Source organism: Procambarus clarkii, chromosome 89, assembly GCF_040958095.1.
Source record: "Procambarus clarkii isolate CNS0578487 chromosome 89, FALCON_Pclarkii_2.0, whole genome shotgun sequence".
Classification (NCBI taxonomy): Eukaryota; Metazoa; Arthropoda; class Malacostraca; order Decapoda; family Cambaridae; genus Procambarus; species Procambarus clarkii.
In genome coordinates, this window is record NC_091238.1 from 11737598 (window position 1) to 11759242 (window position 21645).

At 46.3% G+C, this 21645-nt stretch overlaps 1 protein-coding gene across 1 annotated transcript in view; it reads left to right on the plus strand.

Annotated features, from left to right (window-relative positions):
* Positions 1-2907: 2907 nt before the first annotated feature.
* LOC123773240 (keratin-associated protein 10-11-like) overlaps positions 2908-21645 on the plus strand; it is a 34614-nt gene continuing 15876 nt past the window's right edge. The window contains exon 1 of the mRNA XM_069318175.1: positions 2908-2971. Coding sequence (XP_069174276.1) covers positions 2908-2971 — 64 coding nt within the window. The remainder of the gene's footprint in view (positions 2972-21645) is intronic.

Sequence of the window (21645 nt, forward strand, 5' to 3'; positions counted from 1 at the left end):
ACTCCCATCAACACTGTAGACTCTCAGCAAAACCGTAGACTCCCATCAACACTGTAGACTCCCAGCAACACCGTAGACTCCCATCAACACTGTAGACTCAGCAACACTGTAGACTCCCATCAACACTGTAGACTCCCAGCAAAACCGTAGACTCCCATCAACACTGTAGACTCCCATCAACACTGTAGACTCCCAGCAAAACCGTAGACTCCCAGCAACACTGTAGACTCCCATCAACACCATAGACTCCCATTAACACTGTAGACTCATCAACACTGTAGACTCAGCAACACTGTAGACTCCCATCAACACTGTAGACTCAGCAATACTGTAGACTGAGCAACACTGTAGACTCAGCAATACTGTACAATACCCTTACACTGCGCCCAAGTGACATGATGTTTCTCAGTTTATACCAAAATATAAGTTTAATTTAGTAATGATTAATATAAGTAGTGAAGAATAAAATTTCTAATTGTAATTAAAGTGTTAATCTTTGTCAAGGAACTTTGGAAAGTTCTTGGCAATTTACTTCAACATGTGTCAAGGTGTCATGACGTGCGAGGTGGCACAGTTGTTGGCTGTTGGGAGTCAACGTTGTCAGGATGTTGTTAAAGATTCGCTACTCGGAACAAAATGTTCCAAGTAGCACGGGCTATGGTGAGCCCGTGTTTTGGTAGTTTTGGTTGTCAGGCGTAGGGTTGAACACTTGAGAAAAGTATCCGCCCCTCTACGTCATCTGTACTTATAAGTACACTTATCCTAACGTCAGTGACGTCATAATGTTCACGCCGGCATAGGTTTTAGATCCTACTGGCTCTCACCGGCTCAGCCATCTGCAGTACGAGGAACAGGAATTTCCGATACCCAGGTGTCACGACCAACGGAAAATCGACAAATGCAAATGTGAGCGGTGAATGCAGGGTAATGCAGGTACCAAGGCCAGACTAACAGTGAGGGAGAGAAAGGGATTCCCGAAATGTAAGTGTATAGGAATGAATTTTTTTCCCCTGGTGATGGAGGTGGGCAACTGTGCAATGGTTCCCGGCGGCACTGTCGGTATATATAAGCCTGGGACCCACAACCAATGCAGCCGCGGCGGCTGCATTGGTTGTGGGTCCCCATTCTCTTGGCCCTTACAAGAGAACATTATAACCGAGGCAACCAACGTGGTAAAAAATATAGAATTGTTAAAATTATACTTCCTATAATCTGTCCTAGTGTATTAAATATAGTCAAGAAACTCCATGTACGAGTATTGAGCTGTGCATCACTTGTAACAAATCCTATTCTGTGATTTGATAATAAATAAGTCCGACGGATTACTGACTATTATCTATTGATTCTGTTGCAGTGTACCTACAGTCTGGCCTTATTAATGGGGGACTTACTTGGTTAATAATCTCATCTGAAATGTGAAATACATATGCCGGTAATAATTCTGAGGGAAGGAGTGAATACAATATCTATGTAGCAATATAAAAAACAGGAATAAGCATAAAGATAATGTAACTGGTGGGATAGTGTAGAGGAGCAGTGCGCCGCCCTCTGCCCCTCAGTGTGCTGCTACAACTGATCTCTGCTAACAAAAGACCGCTGGAATATGCCATGGGAAGTTACCAGATAGCAACATTTTCCAATCCTTTTATATTCCAACTGTAATTATAATATATTCTTATTTTCAATTTATAATATTTGTTAAAACTTTGTCAATTAAGCAGGCGATGTTTGTGGAAACCAATGGATGGGATGTTTTCTATACAAAATAAAAGAGAGCAGTTGTAGGCTCGCACCTCGCTGTACCTGCTAACCCTAATGACGTCACGCAAAAAATCTCTCTGGCAAAAAAGTTGGGAGCGTTGTGTAGAGTGTTTTGAGACGGCGAGGGATGAGGTGGGTGTGACAAGTGGCTCAATATTTTCTTTGGTTCCTGGCCTCGGTTAAGCTCTCTTTCCCTTGCTACAGTGCCAGATGGGATCCCAGTTTGCTTCCTCATATGAAGGGTCGTGTCCTGGTGGTACTATGCGTCACGGAGGTGGTGTAGGGCAGTGTCACCATCACACAAGGGTCGTGTCCTGGCGTCTGGTGGCACTATGCGTCACGGAGGTGATGTAGGGGAGTGTCCTAGCGTCTGGTGGCACTATGCGTCACGGAGGTGGTATAGGGGAGTGTCCTGGTGGTATTATGCGTCACGGAGGTGGTGTAGGAGAGTGTCCTGGTGCCTGGTGGCACTATGCGTCAGGGAGATAGTGCTGGAGAGTTTCAGGGGTGTACCAACACTGATTCAGCTGAGACGTACAACACTGCGGGCTGCTGGAACGGGGTGGTCCAGTGTCCTCGCTCACCATTGTCACGCATGTCAGTCTAAAATATGACCCACTGTCATGCGGGACAGGCTGAGGTATGACCCACTGTCATGCAGGACAGGCTGAGGTATGACCCGCCCACTTAGAATTGACCTTTCGGCGTCCGATAATTAATTCTCATTAGCATATGGTATCGCTCTCAATGGCAAAACATTGAACAATAAATTTAGTTGCGCTTTTGTATCTAAATTAATGTTAAGACTCCATCCTTAAGGGAGCTATAATATAAGTCAACTCCAGGTGACAGAAGCAGTTTACTGTTTCTTAGCCACTTTCGATTCAACGAACTATGTAAAGTTTGTTACCAGCTTCTCAGGAAGCCTTATATGTCCCCTGGGCTTGGCGGGTTCCTCGGACCTTGAGGCACTGCACACCGACATGAATATCGAAACTGTGAGAGACAGTGCGTCATCACCATTCAAACGAGGACGACTACGGGCTCACCATAGCCCGTGCTATGGTGAGCCCGTAGCACGAGCTACACACATCTTTTCATTGCGACAAAATAGAACTGCTCTATTGCTGTACAATGATCTATATCATGACGCTCTCATATTCCATACGGTACGGTCCCATGCTTCAGATTTGTATGGATATTTGTAAAGGTAAGATGTTAGGGAAAAGTTTTCGGTACCAGATTCTGCACTTTCGAATTATTGCTTTTCACATGATACACATCAACAACAATGGCAATAATAAAATATACTTTTTACTACGAGGTGGAGATTGGTGGCAGCGGTGGGATGGCAATATGCAGCAATGAGATTAGTCTTATCAACGATCATGCATAAATGGGCAACATCATGCTGTAGGAAATGAATTTCTTACTTCTTGTGTTTGATTATTAGATTGGCTGTTGATAGCTTTTTGTTGGACTCTTTCTAAGGAATGAAAATATGAAATTTCTTGCGACATGAAAAGGAATGCTTAACTTGTTAACATTGATATTATTATTATTATTATTATTATTATTATTATTATTATTATTATATTTTTGTATCTGCAGGAACAGTAATAGTTGTAGTAGTAATAATAGGGATCTTACTAGCACAATTATAGTAATATGGGAAAATTGTGCATGAGTTGTGAGAGTGTGGTACTAAGAGTAGTGATAGTAACTACTGCCATTACTCACAGTAATGGCAGTAGTACTAGCAGCAGTAGTAGGAGTAGTTATGGTTAAAAGAAGTAGTGATGTACAGAGCCTCATACAAAACAGAGCGACATGCAAAACAACACAGAGCAACAAGTGCCGAGTTTATCGAGGCCAACTTGGACCTGCAACCCCTCACCACACTTTCCAAACTCGTGTTTTGGGACTCCGGATTTTTAAAACATCGGAGGATTGATAAAATAGTGGCCAGGCTTTGCCTACATTGACGAACACGAAACAAAATAGTGACACAATCTCCTCTAGTGACGGACAGGTTGCAACACAGTGACCAAGCTGCAGCATATTATAAAATAATAACCCATTTTCAACCGACAATGGTAAGACAATTAACTATTTTTAACCTACAGTGGCTAACGTGGCAAAAAATAATGTTTCAATCTACACGGGTTCACGTAACCAATTGCAACAAATTGCGACCTAGCCTCAGACTAGTTGGCAATTGACTATAGTGACATAAGAGTGATAAAGTGTTAGGTTAGAGTGAGGCACGAGACGAAGCAGTTTTTTTTTTATTATTATTATTTTCTACCACAGACGTGGCCACACATTTACAATGCTAACCAGCATATATACATTTTCTTCTGTCCTCCATGGACAGGGTGAGAGCAGTGAGAGTCTGGCGTTGACACGACCACCTTACATGCCTCACAGTAATCCTTGTGGCCAGCCAGTGACAAGCCTTCATCCTCCGGGACATATAAATAACAAACTGGGCTGACCTTTCAGTGCCAGGGAGACACAGTTCACTCCATCTCCCACGTCAAGCCAGAATTGGGAGCTCCCATGCACTCCCCTGCCACCTTCAGTCCCCCTCACACCCTCTCTCCCCTCCACCGACTCAAAGGGACTCCGTCCTAACGTTCATATCTGTCGTGATTTGGTCAGTGTGGGAGAAATTTTCTCGTGTGTCTATGTTATCAGGTTCTTTTTCAGGGTTGTGGCCCTGATATTTTTGTTAGTCAATTTGTCTTTCATGAAGTGGTCGATAAAAAATATATATAAATATATATATATATATATATATATATATATATATATATATATATATATATATATATATATATATATATATATATATATTTGCACCTTTGACTTTATTTTATCGTTATTCCTGGCCAGGAAATTCCACACACAAAAAAGGAGGCTGGCTTGAAGTAAGTTCATCAGTTACATATTGCTGTGGTGGTGGTGGTGAGGTAGAGGAAGGGAGGGAGGGAAGGAGAGAGCGAGAAGAGTAGAGCTTGGGGGAGTAAGTGGGGAGGGAGATAACACCTAATAAACGAGGCTGTGAATGGGAGTGTTAGGCGTATGTGGGGAATGGGGAAGATAGTCTAGAGTGTTAGAGGTGCTGGCAAAGGTTGTCTCGAGTATAAGAAGACATTGAGAGAGGAACCTCTATCTATGCAATATGTGATTGTTTGCCCACTGAGGCTCTTGACTCCACACTGGTCGCCTGAACCCCAAAAGGCGCTCGTTCATTTTGTTGTGTTGAGCTGCTGCTCCTCAGCCTGAGGAAGCAACCCTTACAGTGCAGCTGGGAGACACCCGAGAGGTGCCCCTGCCACTGTTGACATCAGTCAAGACACGAGTAGTTTCCTTAGCTGTCCTCAACCACAGGGAATTGAACCAGTCCTACACCTCCTGTATCCCCATGTCCCGCCTCTTCCTCCCTTCCCTCTTACATCAATCTCCTCTTCTTCAAACCTCGTCCCCCTGTATTCCTCTCTCCGTTTTCTATCCCCTTTCCCTCTATCCCTCTCTTCTATTCCTCTCCCCCTCCTCTCTCCATTCCTCTCCCCCTCCTCCCTGTCCCCTCCCTACACATCCCTGCAAGCAAACCATGTCAAAGAGTGTCGACCAAACTTAATAACTGGCATTTGTGTGGAGACGCCGGTAGTCACATACTTCGCTCTGCATGGAGCGAGTGTGTCCTGAAATTACCTGAGGGGCCGCCATCTATCACGCGGCCACGACGGAGACAGGAAGCCGGGTGCTTGTGTGTGGTGCGTGAAGCGTTTGTGAGGCACAAGATGCACCGTGCATGACGTAGTAGTCAGCTCAAGCACAGCTGATGACTAATGACAGGTGTCAGCCTATGACGCATCGTGCAGTGCTCACTCTTATATCACAGAGGACTGTATTAAAACCCCACACCTGTACGCCACACCTGACATGATGTTGTCACCTGTACGCCACACCTGGCATGACGCTGTGTATGTCATGAAGTTTATTGACTGACCAAACTATACATTTTCACCTGAAGACTTGTTCTTGCTCTGAAACGTTGGGCGACTATCCTGTTGTGTTAAGTGTCTGCGTGTGTAGGGATAACTGCAGCAACAGTGATAACAGTAGGTGCAGCAGCAGCAGCAACAACAACAACAGCAGTTGGAATAATCTTGAGCAGTAGGTGCAGCAGCAGCAGCAGCAGCAGCAACATGGTGCCGGATCGGGAGGCAGCAACAGCAGCACCTGAACACCAGTAATTGGCCCGGCATTGTGGCTCCAACAATAGCCGGGTATCTAGTGCTAAAGATTTATTGATACTGAAAGTCGATTTGAGCAATATTTTGCCGAGTGAAGTTGGAGCGATGGGCGGTAATAAGGGAGTTGCAATCAGGCGTGTAGCAGGCAGCGCTACACCGGCAAGAAGCTTTACACAGATTAATGACAGCAGATGGAAATGCTTTAGTGATGCTCTGCTTGTTAGATTATGGCGTCGTCAGCCTCCTGCACAGGTGTCTACTGATCAATACTCACCTCACTCCCCACCCAAACATTTCCTATTATATATATATATATATATATATATATATATATATATATATATATATATATATATATATATATATATATATATATATATATTATATATATATATATTATATATGTATATGTATATACACATATACATTTATGCCTCTCCTACTTTGATAGAGTAAGATAGCTGCTGTACAAAGTAGTGTATTATTAACCACTTAACCACTGAAGGTGATTAAGATACTTTCACAAGCTCAGGTTAAAATTACATCACGTCCAATTGTATAACTAAAGCATTACATAACCAATCTTGGGTACAGGGAGGGGGGGGGGAGTGCTACCCACGAGCCCTTAAGCATATATGACAATGATAACTGAACAGTTACGATCAACGGTGCACCAGACAGTTGATGATAAAGAGCCGGGGCCCGAGAGCTAGGCCTCCCTCTCCGTAAGCACTAAGAGATAAGCACTGCAGCAACAGTTTTTTCCAGCCTCAGGTGTTCACGGCGCGCATTGATGCGAGACTGTTAAACGTTTTTTGTTGAGCAATCACTGTCACGCCACCGACCTGCATTGAGCGGCCCGGGGCACAGTGGAGGGGTATGGGGGCGGGCACCATCACCACCATATGGGTATGAGGGAGACTTGCATTGGGAAATGCAGATGGGCATTGTGAGGACGGGGAGCAATGCAGGTGGTGGCGGGGCAGGTGAGGAGAGAGAGGGGTCGGTGGTTAGGGGGAACTGTGGCCCGTTAACAACTACTGTCTACCTCAGGTACTACCCTGGTACAGTACGTTCCTTGGTACACTAACCTGGTGCATTACTTTAGTCCACCAGGTAATAATGCATCAAATAAACTTCTATCTGCGATTCTGAGAGTTGTCTAAGTGTGTGTGTGTGTGTGTGTGTGTGTGTGTGTGTGTGTGTGTGTGTGTGAATAATAGTATCAAACTTCAATTGCAACAGTTGGATTCGTGGTAGCAGCAACAACAGCAGCTGGATCCTACTTTCTCACTCAACAAGATGAGCATCACCAACACTCTCCACCTCTTCCCAATCTTCATTACCTTGTACTTCAATCCTGTTAAGTGCAAAATAATGAAGATGCGGAAGAGATAAAGAAGACCAGACGGTATCCACATCATAACTGACCCGGAGAGAGAGAGAGATTTGGGAGTGGATATAATTCCAACAATAACACCAGAGGAACACACAGGTAGGGTGACGTCGGCAGAATATTGGACGCTGGCAAACATTAGAACATCGTTCAGAAACCTAAATCAGAACTCTTTTAATGCAATCTACACAGCTATTGTTCGACCAATACTGGAATATGCAGCAATGGCCTGGAATCCATACCTTATCAAGCATAAACAAATTAATTTAAAAGTACAGAGATTTGCAACTAGGCTAGCGTCAGAGTCCAGAGGGTTTAGCTGTCAGGATAGCTATAACACAGTAGGTACATCAAGGCTAGTAGGCATAAACAGCTAGCCCTCACTTCCCCGTAGTCACTAATAGGTAGGTATTGATAGGTTAGTACCATCATCACCAGCACCCTCCACCAGCATCACCACCAACACCCTTCACTATCATCACCACCAACAACCTCTACCATCGTCTTCCATTGCTACAACGATCAACTTATCCAGGACCTTTACCACGTTACTCCACCCTAACAATCCACCGCCCATGCCTTACCCGAGAGTTCCCAGGCAATGCAACAGGGCCGGCCACAGTGGCAAGAGCAATGCAGGTAGCGGCCCGAGGGGACGGGTTCAACACACTGCATTTCTCACCCACTCCAGCACCCACTGACATGTGCTGGGAAAAAAATAGACAATTTAGTTTTCAATGCAGGTCCCTGAGCGGGCTAACGTGACACTTCTTGTCGCTTGGATTAACGTCAGGGAAGAGTGGGGTGGGCTTTTTGTCACTTTTATGTCTGTCTGTCTGCACATGTGTCAGTCTATCTATCTATATGACTGTCTGTGTCTGTTTATTTCAAAGTCTAAATCACTTTGAATATATGTTGGAATATATTTCCGATTGACTTCCTGTCGTTTTCCTGCAAGTGCTTCTCTTTCTTTCTCTGTCATCTGCCAGCATGCCTTTTCATACTGACTGTTTGCATACTGCCTTTGAACTTGATGTCAGTGTATGCTTGTCTGCCTTTGTACCTGTTTCCTTTTGTGTATATATCTGCTTGTGAGGTGTTTGCATTAGTCTGTCTGTGAGTCTTTCTCTTGCCTGCCTTCTTGTTGTAATTATCTCCCTGGTTTGGTGTTGGGCCTTAGGCCTATCAACCTCTGCAGGGTTATAAAGGCCGCCACAATTGCCTACTGACCAAGCAGCAACTGTTCTTTAGTCCTGAACATAATTTAGGACTAAAGTACGTTCTCAGTGTGTATACACCTAGAGGTAGGGTATACCTCTCCGTGTGCTGACCTAGTTGTGCTTGCGGGGGTTGAGCTATGACTCTTGGTCCCGCCTCTCAACCGTCAATCAAGTGATGATGGTGAATATACTCCTGTGTGCCTGTTACCCTTACAGGCATGATTTCCACTCACCATTGATGACACTTGCCCCCGTTGTCACCCTTCACTGTTGTCACCCTTCATTCATGACACTCTTCACTGTTGCCACCCTTCATTCATGACACTCTTCACTGTTGCCACCCTTCATTCATGACACTCTTCACTGTTGCCACCCTTCATTCATGACACTCTTCACTGTTGCCACCCTTCATTCATGACACTCTTCACTGTTGCCACCCTTCATTCATGACACTCTTCACTGTTGCCACCCTTCATTCATGACACTCTTCACTGTTGCCACCCTTCATTGATGACACTCTTCACTGTTGCCACCCTTCATTCATGACACTCTTCACTGTTGCCACCCTTCATTCATGACACCCTTCACTGTTGCCATCCACCATTGATGATACCCTCTACTATCGCTGTCATCAACGTTCTGTTGTTGCCACCCACCATTAAGAAGTGTGTGACCGGCCAGCAACTTCCCCTAAGGTGTAACAGCTGGCAAGAAAGAAGTGTCTATGTGAACATTTGGACTGGGACGGAGAGGTACACTCTTGACGCACTTTCTGGGGTGTTTCTTAAAATGTTTGCTTGGATGTTTCTGGTGTGTTTCCTGGGGGTGTAATTTGTGTTGCTTCTTGGGTGTTTCATGAAGTAAAGATCAGCTGGGTTTACGGCACTGGTAACCCTCCTTTTCTCTCCAGGAACTCTCCTCCCATTGAGAAAGAGGAAGCAGGAAGAACAGGAGGAGGAGGGATAAGAAAGATAGAAGGAGGAGGGATAAAGGAGATCAGGAGGAACAGGAGGGATAAGGAAGAGGAGAGATTAGGAAGAGAGGAAGAAGATGGATAAGGAAGACATAAAGAGGATGGATAAGGAAGAGGAGGTATAAGGAAGACAAAAGGGAGAGGGATAAGGAAGAAGAGGTAACATAAAAAGATAAAACATTGGAGAAGACAATTACAGGAGGAGATTAACTGATGGTGGTGTAGAGGCGCGTGTGTACACCTGGCTACACCCCCGGGGTCAGCAGTGTCGTGTGTGTCCCACATGTGTCGTGCACATATTTAATGTACACCATGTGACACAGGTGTTTTGCATGTGTTTAATGGCAGGGCACGTGGCACAAGTGGATATATTACAGAGATGGCCAGACGCACACATGGAAGTGGTGTTGGTGGAGGGGTCACTTGACGGATGGGTCACTTGACGGAGGGGACACTTGACGGAGGGGACACTTGACGGATGGGACACTTGACGGAGGGGATACTTGACGGAGTGGTCACTTGACGGAGGGGACACTTGACGGAGGGGACACTTGACGGAGGGGACACTTGACGGAGGGGATACTTGACGGATGGGACACTTGACGGAGGGGACACTTGACGGAGTGGTCACTTGACGGAGGGGACACTTGACGGAGGGGACACTTGACGGAGGGGTCACTTGACGGATGGGACACTTGACGGAGTGGTCACTTGACGGAGGGGCCACTTGACGAATGTGACACTTGACGGAGGGGCCACTTGACGGAGGGGATACTTGACGGAGGGGACACTTGACGGAGGGGATACTTGACGGAGGGGATACTTGACGGAGGGGATACTTGACGGAGGGGACACTTGACGGAGGGGACACTTGACGGAGGGGACAAGACTGTACACCAGCTTGTCCTGGTCATCCGGGCACTTGAAGCTGTTGCCCACAAGTCTTTAACCTTGAACATAGCATTACCAAAAATACACAACTCTTTATGGGGTTATTCCAATATTATTTCATCACAACTACAAGTCATGATGATAGGTAAGAACTGGGATTTACCAACAGTACCATATATATAAAAGACGAATTATGTGCATCTTAGTTTTGACAACATAAGCTTGCATGCAATTTCTATTATGCTGCAGTTAATACATTCATACACATTTTAGTTTTTTTGGCACTGAACTGTTTCCTAATTCTTCTGGAGGAAGCTCGACCACATCCGTCCATTTTTTGCTGCGAACATACCAAAGAAACGGATACAAAGCTGTGATTGAAGTCTTATTGCAAAAGGTCTGGGCAATGTACCTGCATAGCCGCCTGGGAGTGGCGAAGGACCTGCATTGTCGGCTGCATAGTGACTCCCGGCCCAGGGAACACACACACACACACACACACACACACACACACACACACACACACACACACACACACACACACACACACACACACACACACACACACACACACACGGAAGGAGCAATATGCGTTGCCGGAAACTAGGTTGGGGGCTCAGGAAAAAAAAATAATTGCCAGATTTAGGATGGTTGCCAGGTGTTAGGCATGGGGCCGTGGTCGGTGAGGTATTAGGAAGAACTATCTGTGTTCTTACCAAGATGAGGGTGCAGGAGTCGGGCTTCGGTTCCTGGACCCCGTCTTTACAGCTGTCGGTCCTCTGAGGCAAGGGTTTCTGGACAACCTTTATCTGTTATCACATCTACATTTGAAACTGTGTATGAGGTCGCCTCTGTTGCTGTCTATATAAGCTTACTATTCTTGTACATCACACTTGCACTCAAGGGGAGCTTTCGAATGTTCCTAGTAAGTAGCTTATCTGAGTAACAAGTTTCCCTGTGTTAGGTAGTTGGCGACGTCAGTATGAATCACTTGTTTCAAGTATGACAGGTTGATGTACCTGATCAACCAGGCTGTGACTCATACGTCAGGCTGCGAGCAGCCGCGTCCAACAGCCTGGTTGATCAGTCCAGCAACCAGGAGGCCTGGTCGACGACCGGGCCGCGGGGACGCTAAGCCCCGGAAGCACCTCAAGGTAACCTCAAGGTATGACATGTGAGCATGTATGACGTGTGAGCATGTATGACGTATCAGCATATATGACGTACCAGCATATATGACGTATCAGCATATATGACGTATCAGCATATATGACGTACCAGCATATATGACGTATCAGCATATATGACGTATCAGCATATATGACGTATCAGCATATATGACGTACCAGCATATATGACGTATCAGCATATATGATGTGTGAGTATGTATGACGTATCACGACATAGGGAAGAAACTGGACATGGAAGCGAGTGTGGGAGTGTGAACACTTTGAGAGGAGAGGGAGAGAGGGCGCGGGGTGTGGACACTTTAGTCTCTGGTGTTACTGGGTCTCACTGGAGTGCTTGTGGGAGGTGTCTTGGGTCTTCCCGGTTTGCTTCTTAGGTGTTTCTTTGAGCGTTTAATGCATTTTTTTATTTAATATTTCCAAAGGTGATTTTTTGGTTAATATTAAGTGTTACACGGGTGTTTACTGCCCCCCCCCCCCCATCCATCCCTCTCTACCTCTCCAAGAACTCTCCTCTCAGTGAGGAATAGAAATTGGGAGAACAGAGGAAACAAACAATCGTTTGATAGAAGAATTTTAAGGGTGGGCACCTGACTCGTATTGTCAAAAGCATAATGAACGGAAGTTGGTTCTTGGCAGGAGTGACCAGGCGAACACTTGACCGAGGTGGCCAATTGGACCCTTGACGGTGTTATCCGCGAGTCTTCAGCCTTGATCGCCGCATCAACAAAACTACAAGATTGTTATGGAGAATTCCAGAGGTTCTATTTTCACATAAGAATTTACACGTCACGATGAAAGACGGAAATCGCGGTGTAGTTTGAGTAGTATATCTAACAACCGGATGATAAGCATCTCAGGTTTGCCATCATGATTATGCAGGTCGTTATTGCAGTGCTGCAGTTCCGACATTCATACACATTGCTTTTTTATACTGAACTATTTCCGTATTCTTCTGGAGGAAACTCGACCACAGCCGTCCATTTTTTGCTGCGAGCTTACTAAAGAAACGGATACAAAGCTGCGATTGAAATCGTATTGCCAAAGGTCGGGGCAATGTACCTGCATAGCCGCCTGGGAGTGGCGAAGGACCTGCATTGCCGGCTGCATAGTGAGGATCGTCCCAGCACAGAGACGATACACATGGTAACACATGGTAACAAAGTGAGGAATGTGAACAGTAGTTATAAAAAATCAGGTTGTAAAGGAAGCAAGAAAACTTGCCAAGGAAACGACTGATAAAGATGGATAAACAAACATACACAGATAGACAGACAGACATAAAAGTGACAAAAAGCCCACCCCGCTCTTCCCTGACGTTAATCCAAGCGACAAGAAGTGTCACGTTAGCCCGCTCAGGGACCTGCATTGAAAACTAAATTGTCTATTTTTTTCCCAGCACATGTCAGTGGGTGCTGGAGTGGGTGAGAAATGCAGTGTGTTGAACCCGTCCCCTCGGGCCGCTACCTGCATTGCTCTTGCCACTGTGGCCGGCCCTGTTGCATTGCCTGGGAACTCTCGGATAAGGGATGGGGAGGAGGGTCGGGGATTATGGAAGGAGAGTTAAACAGTGTCAGCTGAGTCGCTAGGCGACAATGATGACATTAACTAATGTTAACATATGCTACTTCTGACATTCAACAAAGTGCATTCGCCTATTTTATTATTTTTATATATTGCAATAAAAATCAATAGGGAATTTTATTGCGATTTTTTGTGAATTTCTGGTGTAACCTTGCAGTCACTAACATGCATATAATGGAATAATGAAATACGAAAGAGCAGATTATGTCTGTTGTCTCCCACCTGATGTCTGCGGCAAGAATGTCTCCCTCCCTCCCTCCCTCCCTCGCCGACTACCTAACACAGGGAAACTTGGTACACAGATGAGCCATTTACTAGGAACATTCGAAAGCTCTTCTTCGATGCAAGTGTGATGTGCAAGTTTAAAGAGCATGGATAGAAGGCAACAGAGACTAACTCCATATAAAGTTTTAAACACAGATATGATAACACACACAAAGTTTGGCATAAAAACCTTGCATCAGAGGACAGCTATAAAGATGGAATCAGGAGCTGAAGCCCGACCCCTGTAAACTCATTCTTGGTAAGAACACAGATATATCTTCCTAATACCTCACCGACCACCGCCCCATGCCTAACACCTGGCAACCATCCCATATCTGGCAATTATTTTTTTTCTCCGAGCCCCAACCCAGTTCCCGGCAATGCATATTGCTCCTTCCGTGTGTGTGTGTGTGTGTTCCCTGGGACGGGAGTCACTATGCAGCCGACAATGCAGGTCCTTCGCCACTCCCAGGCGGCTATGCAGGTACATTGCCCAGACCTTTTGCAATAAGACTTCAATCACAGCTTTGTATCCGTTTCTTTGGTATGTTCGCAGCAAAAAATAGCCAGATGTGGTCGAGCTTCCTCCAGAAGAATTAGGAAACAGTTCAGTGCCAACAACAAATAATCCGTATGAGTGCTTGAACTTCACTACCGACATGCAATTTGATGTTATCATAACTAAGATGTTTATAATGCTACCAAAGTTCAACCCGAGTAAATGTAAGGTAATAAAACTAGGCGGTGGAAACAGTAGGCCAGAAACAGGATACCGAATGGGAGATGAAGTCCTTCACGAAACGGACAAGGAGAAAGATCGACGAGTTGATATCACGCCAAACCTGTCTCCTGAAGCCCACATCAAAAGAATAACATCAACGGCGTATGCAAGGCTGACTAACATCAGGACTGCCTTCAGGAACCTGTGTAAGAAATCCTTCAGAACCTTGTATACCACATATGTAAGACCAATTCTGGAGTATGCAGCCCCAGCATGGAGCCCGTATCTTGTCAAGCACAAGACGAAGTTGGAAAAGTTCAGAGGTATGCCAGTAGGCTAGTCCCAAAATTAAGAGGCATGAGTTACGAAGAAAGGCTGCGGGAAATGCACCTGACGACACTGGAAGACAGAAGAGTAAAGGGAGCCATGATCACTATCTACAAAATTCTCAGAGCAATTGACAAGGTAGATAAAGATAAACTATTCAACACTGGTGGTGCGCGAACAAGGGGACACAGGTGGAAACTGAGTACCCACATGAGCCACAGGGATGTTAGAAGGAACTTTTTCAGTGTCAGAGTAGTTAACGGATAGAATGCATTAGGCAGTGATGTGGTGGAGGCTGACTCCATACACAGTTTCAAATGTAGATATGATAGAGCCCAGTAGGCGCAGGAACCTGTACACCAGTTGATTGACAGTTGAGAGGCGGGACCAAAGAGCCAGAGCTCAACCCCCGCAAACACAACTAGGTGATTACTTTTCTCCGTGTTTCTTAAATCATTGTAATTTCACACAAGTTGTGTATATTTGTAGACGGCACAGTCAAGGTTCCGTTGTTGTCTCCACCACCACAGTCAAGTGGCCTCTCCACCTCCACAGTCAAGTGCCCTCTCACCACCACAGTCAAATGTTCACCTGTCAACTATAGTCAAGTTTAAAGTATTGTAAAAACTAAAATGGAAACATATGCAGTATCTTTAGTAGGTGTATTGTTTGGTCAGTACATGTGTAGGTGGTCCCTGTGGAGGGAGGGGGGGGGGATGGTGTGTGTGTGTAATGACGTACTGAAGTGTAGCCAACCATTCGTTAAGAGTAGTGTAGTGTGGTGTAGTGTGTGTACCGCTGCTGCCGACACTTGTCAGGAAGTGGCCGTGGCTGGAGGGTGTGTGTGTGTGTGTGTGTGTGTGTACTGAGGCAGGACTGGTAGCCTGGGTATACACAGCACTCTACTGCTGCCCGAGTCAGTGTGTAGGTGTCACAAGTGTAGGTGTAAGTTCACCTAACAACACCAACACGCAGCAGTAGGGTTGTTAATGTGACCAGTGTACTAGTGTGAACTACCCATCTTGGACTACAGTACAGTAACTTCTAATTTATATGAACGTTTACAGACTAGGAACGTTAATAGACACCTCCCATACGAAGAGAGATTTAAAAGCTTAATTTACACTTTCTTGAAAGTTGAAGAGTAACGGGTGTAGTGTATAACGTAGTGTAGTGTATGTAGTGTATACACTTCATGGTGTAGTGTACACCATGAAGTGTATAACTGGAGGGATATTAATAATGTGCTAAATATATCAACACAGAACAATAAATATAAATTGGAATAAGGTTAAATAAAATCTTATTTGGTAATTGGGTTATCGAGTTGTGGAACAAATTACCGGTTAACATTGGCGTGAAATCGATAGATTTTTTCAAGCATGTGTTAGATACATAGATGCGGTTGGTTGGTCATAAGTAAGAACTGCCTCTCATGGGCCAATAGGTCTTTGCAGTTTCCTGCATTCTTAACAGTTAATTAAAAAGTTACGAAGCTTAAGTATCGCTTAGTCTACAATCGTTGATAATTGGGCATTTATTAATATAATGAAGAATATACCCAAGTTCTTTTTCCATTTGTAGTGCTCACTCTTGGGGCTCGATGTGGTTGTTGAGCTTAAAGCACTTACAATTAAAAGAATAATTACCTGCAGCTACCTGTCATAAATTACGACATTCAAAGATAATTCTTGTTACTACCGTCGCACTGCATGATGGACGGTCTGTCTGACCCTCTATATTATTCTCATTTGCCATAAAAAAAACTCCTTTAGGAGGCAGGAAGGTTTTGAGGGAGCAGGAGGAGCTGGGTACCGCCTCAGAGGAGCTCAGTGAGCTCATTCCCTCCCTGATAATTTCCCCCCTGGGAATGTTGCCACAACTAATCTCAGGGCACAAAGGGCCGTGGGAAGGAGGGCAGGGCGGGGCGGCCGACGGCTCTCTGTTTTTTACAGCCGCTCTTCCTGCTCTCGACGCCTCTCTTTATTGTTGATGCACAAGTAGACAGTAATAAATACTTGGGGCAGAGTGTGTATGGGAGCTGCGACCTGCTTCTGTGTTCCTCTGCTCCCCCTGCACCACACCTGCACCACACCTACATCACACATACACCACACCTGCACCACACCTAAACCACCCCTACATCACACCTACACCACACCTACACCACACCTTCACCACACCTACATCACACATACACCACACCTGCACCACACCTAAACCACCCCTACATCACACCTACACCACACCTACACCACACCTTCACCACACCTTCAACACACCTGCACACCTACACCACATCTGCACCACACTTACAACACACCTGTACCACACCTACACACCTGCACCACACCTGCACCACACCTACACCACACCTGCACCACACCTAAACCACACCTGCACCACACCTGCACCACACCTACACCACACCTGCACCACACCTAAACCACACCTGCACCACACCTACACCACACCAGCACCACACCTGCACACCCACCGCACCTCTCTGCCCACTCAAACAAAAAATAAAAAACTGCTTATATTATGCAATTTGATGCGTACAATGCAGGCGGCCACGTGAGAGATGAGAGAATATGAATGTTAAGCAGACCTTCATTTATCATGAGGGAGGGTGAGGGAAGGGGGAGGGAGGGGCACATGAGGAAGGAAAGTGAGGGTGAAGATGTAGGGAAATTGATGTGACGGAAGGGGAACGTGAAAGTGATGTGACGAGTAGTGAATGTGAGGGAAGGGGAGAGAATGTGAGGGAAGGGGAGGGAACGTGAGGGAACGTGGGAGAAGGGGAGAGAATGTGAGGGAAGGGGAGGGAATGTGAAGGAAACAACTAATTTTTTTATTTATATAAATGTATTAAACAGATGTATAAAATACAAGGTGTGAGAGGTATACAGCTCCCGACCATTTGCAGGCTGTATAATTTATGAAAGTTTACTGCGCTATTCAGGATACTCCATGATGCTTAACTGTCTCAGCCGGGGCAGTGGTGGACTGTCTCAGCCGGGGACAGTGGTGGACTGTCTCAGCCGGGGACAGTGGTGGACTGTCTCAGCCGGGGGTAGTGGTGGACTGTCTCAGCCGGGGTAGTGGTGGACTGTCTCAGCCGGGGCAGTGGTGGACTGTCTCAGCCGGGGCAGTGGTCGACTGTCTCAGCCGGGGTAGTGGTGGACTGTCTCAGCCGGGGTAGTGGTGGACTGTCTCAGCCGGGGGTAGTGGTGGACTGTCTCAGCCGGGGTAGTGGTGGACTGTCTCAGCCGGGGCAGTGGTGGACTGTCTCAGCCGGGGCAGTGGTGGACTGTCTCAGCCGGGGCAGTGTTGGACTGTCTCAGCCGGGACGGTGGTGGACTGTCTCAGCCGGGGCAGTATTGGACTGTCTCAGCCGGGGCGGTGGTGGACTGTCTCAGCCGGGGTAGTGGTGGACTGTCTCAGCCGGGGCAGTGGTGGACTGTCTCAGCCGGGGCGGTGGTGGACTGTCTCAGCCGGGGCAGTGGTGGACTGTCTCAGCCGGGGTAGTGGTGGACTGTCTCAGGACTCGGGACCTTAGGAAGACTCCTCACTACTCTCGTCTCTCACCTCTCCTTCCCTACACAGTCTCTCTCTCTCTCTCTCCCTGCCATTCTCCCCACCTACGCGGTGCTCGGGTCAACCAGTCATCCTATTTTTTAACTCATTCACGTTTCTTTCCCCAGGGAGGGGAAATATATATATATATATATATATATATATATATATATATATATATATATATATATATATATATATATATATATATATAGAGAGAGAGAGAGAGAGAGAGAGAGAGAGAGAGAGAGAGAGAGAGAGAGAGAGAGAGAGAGAGAGAGAGAGAGAGAGAATGAATTATACATAAACACATATGAAACACACACACACACACACACACACACACACACACACACACACACACACACAAAGCATCTTTATTGATAAAGTCATCATTATCGTCTCTGCTACTGGCATTACTCTGTTACTGAGCAAGAGGATGCAAGAAAGTGTTCGCCTGGTGTGACGTTTGTGTTTCATTTGAGTTGCAACATAAACAAGTGAGTTTTACAACACTCGGGATGTTTACTTCCAGTTTATACCAATTTAATCGTTAATATTGTTTTAATTGCGTTAATCTTTTCATGGAACCTGAAAAATGTGTTAAAATTGTCATTGGTTCATGACCTGTTTTAGATATGTTGTGTGGACTGAGGACGTTGTGTAGGCACTCCGTGTGTGTTGTGGGCACTCTGTGTGTGTTGTGGGCACTCCGTGTGTGTTGTGGGCACTCCGTGTGTGTTGTAGGCACTCCGTGTGTGTTATGGGCACTCCGTGTGTGTTGTAGGCACTCCGTGTGTGTTGTAGGCACTCCGTGTGTGTTGTGGGCACTCCGTGTGTGTTGTAGGCACTCCGTGTGTGTTGTAGGCACTCCGTGTGTGTTGTAGGCACTCCGTGTGTGTTGTAGGCACTCCGTGTGTGTTGTAGGCACTCCGTGTGTGTTGTAGGCACTCCGTGTGTGTTGTGGACTTGAGAGTGAACACCCTCAGTAGGTGGAGGGGAGGTATACCTCTCTTAACTACTGGTAACTCTGGCCGGTTTACTGTAATGAACTTGAGGGGTGACAAGTCCAGCAAGTATACTTGGTCTTCACAATATATGGGTCGCCGACCGTCTTGTACCACGTTGTCTCACTTGATATAACTCCTGCAGTGCCAGTCTCAAGATGTTGCAACACAGCTGCAGTGTCCACACGGCCCTCCTGGGTAAGGGAAGGGTGGAGGGGTGAGGGCATGGGTAAGGGAAGGGTGGAGGGGTGAGGGCATGGGTAAGGGAAGGGTGGAGGGGTGAGGGCATGGGTAAGGGAAGGGTGGAGGGGTGAGGACATGGGTAAGGGAAGGGTGGAGGGGTGAGGACATGGGTAAGGGAAGGGTGGAGGGGTGAGGACATGGGTAAGGGAAGGGTGGAGGGGTGAGGACATGGGTAAGGGAAGGGTGGAGGGGTGAGGACATGGGTAAGGGAAGGGTGGAGGGGTGAGGGCATGGGTAAGGGAAGGGTGGAGGGGTCAGGGCATGGGTAAGGAAAGGGTGGAGGGGTAGGGACGGGGTAGAGATGTAGCGGTCGCGACTTGGGCCGCAAGTAAAAAATATAAAAGGTTCTTCAATGCACTCGGAAAGTAGCAATTGCTTCTGGCAATGTGTAAGGCTCAGGTGGGGAGGCTCAGGTGGGGAGGCTCAGGTGGGGAGGCTCAGGTGGTAGTCCCCACCACTCAGTGTCTACGAGAAAGTGAGGCTCTAACTCCTGGGCCCCACCTCCTTCCTATATTTGGAAAAAAATCCATTGTACTTGTTGACACTGGTACAGAGGCTCTGTGCCGCCTTATCTCTCTGAGTCACTTACATTTCCACCTTCTACTGATATCCTCTCCTTTTCTCTCCCATGTGATAGACGTTATCCTTGTCTCGTCTATGCCCTTTGTATGATGCCATCATGTCTCCTCTGGTCTTATAGAATTGATTGAGAGCGCTGCGTACTCTTGTACTGGTAATTGTCTACGTAATTGTTTTCAGAGTGTCGTTATTTAGGATTTTAAATGTAATATTTGCCAGTTTCCCATACGCTGCTGATGTTACGTTGTGCAGGTGAACCTCTGGTGTTAGTGGGAATATAATATCCACTCCTAAATCTTTGTATAATTCTGGTTCTCTTAGCCTTACCTCGTAGTTCAGTCCTTTTAGTTCAAGGATCAGACTTGTGGCAAAGCTTTGAATGTTCTCTCACTTTGATTGCGCTGTTTCAGGTGGGGATTCCACACTGGGGCTTCATATTCTATTACTGGTCTGACGTAGGTAGCATCCTTATAACTTCAACAGGTACTTGAAGCCAGCGTTACATACGCCGCTGATGATTTCCAGATAATACAGCCCATCCTTCAAAAATACTAGTACATATGGCAACTATGGGTCGAACGTACATGGCAACTATGGGTCGAACGTAAAAAGATGGACTGTTATGTCCAAGAAGTTTCACGTCTTGAACTATTAGAATATTTTAAATGGAATGTTTAAGAGACTTTGTGTGATTGTACAGCTTTCAGAAGATGGAGCTGCCCTAGATGCCCTCCTGGTCTGATGCTCAGTAAGGTGGAGGCTGGTATAGTGTCACCCCCCGGCATCCTGTCCCCGACCTGTTGAAGGTGTCCGGGACCTGCTCTCAACACCTCCTGACTCACCCCCTCTGGTCACGTCCTCTCCGATCCCCTCACCTGATCGGTGTCAACACCAGCGGACAATTACATACAAAACCTCACTATATTTATATTTGGTGATAATATACAACAATAAATGTTACACTCAGTAAAACAAAAGAAAATATTTTGTAATATATGCGGGTAATTTAGTTCATAGTTGTGTGGAACACGAAGATGTTTTTACTCAAGTCATATTTTATGCGATTTTTTATGTGGTGAGAACCACATAAATCCCATAAGTCGCCAGCCGGCGTGTGAGCGGACCTGGGACCGAACCCGCCCTGCAGTGCTGCCGCGGTCCACCTGCATTGCCAGCCCTCGGGGGGACGCGTCGTGCACGAGATGAAATACATTATCAAGGGGAAAAAACTGCATAGAGAAGAAGTGAACTTTGTTGAAGACAGACTGTGAGAGCCAGTCCTCACTGACTGTGAGAGCCAGTCCTCACTGACTGTGAGAGCAACAGTCCCCCCTGACTGTGAGAGCCAGTCCTCACTGACTGTGAGAGCAACAGTCCCCCCCCCCCACACACACCTGTACCCAGCACACTGGCCCTAACACACCTCACCGCACACACACGCCAGCTGATCAGCCTAACGGCAACTACGAACTGAAATCCCCGCGCAGAAGAAAAGTGTAGAGTGAAGAGGGAAGTACAGGAGCATAAACGCCCAGCTCCTGGGCTGTTTACCGGGACCCTCACACACACACACACAAGCCCGGGAAGAACACCAATTCCACATATTTAATTTAATATTCTCGCTTGTGCTCGGCGAAGATATATAATA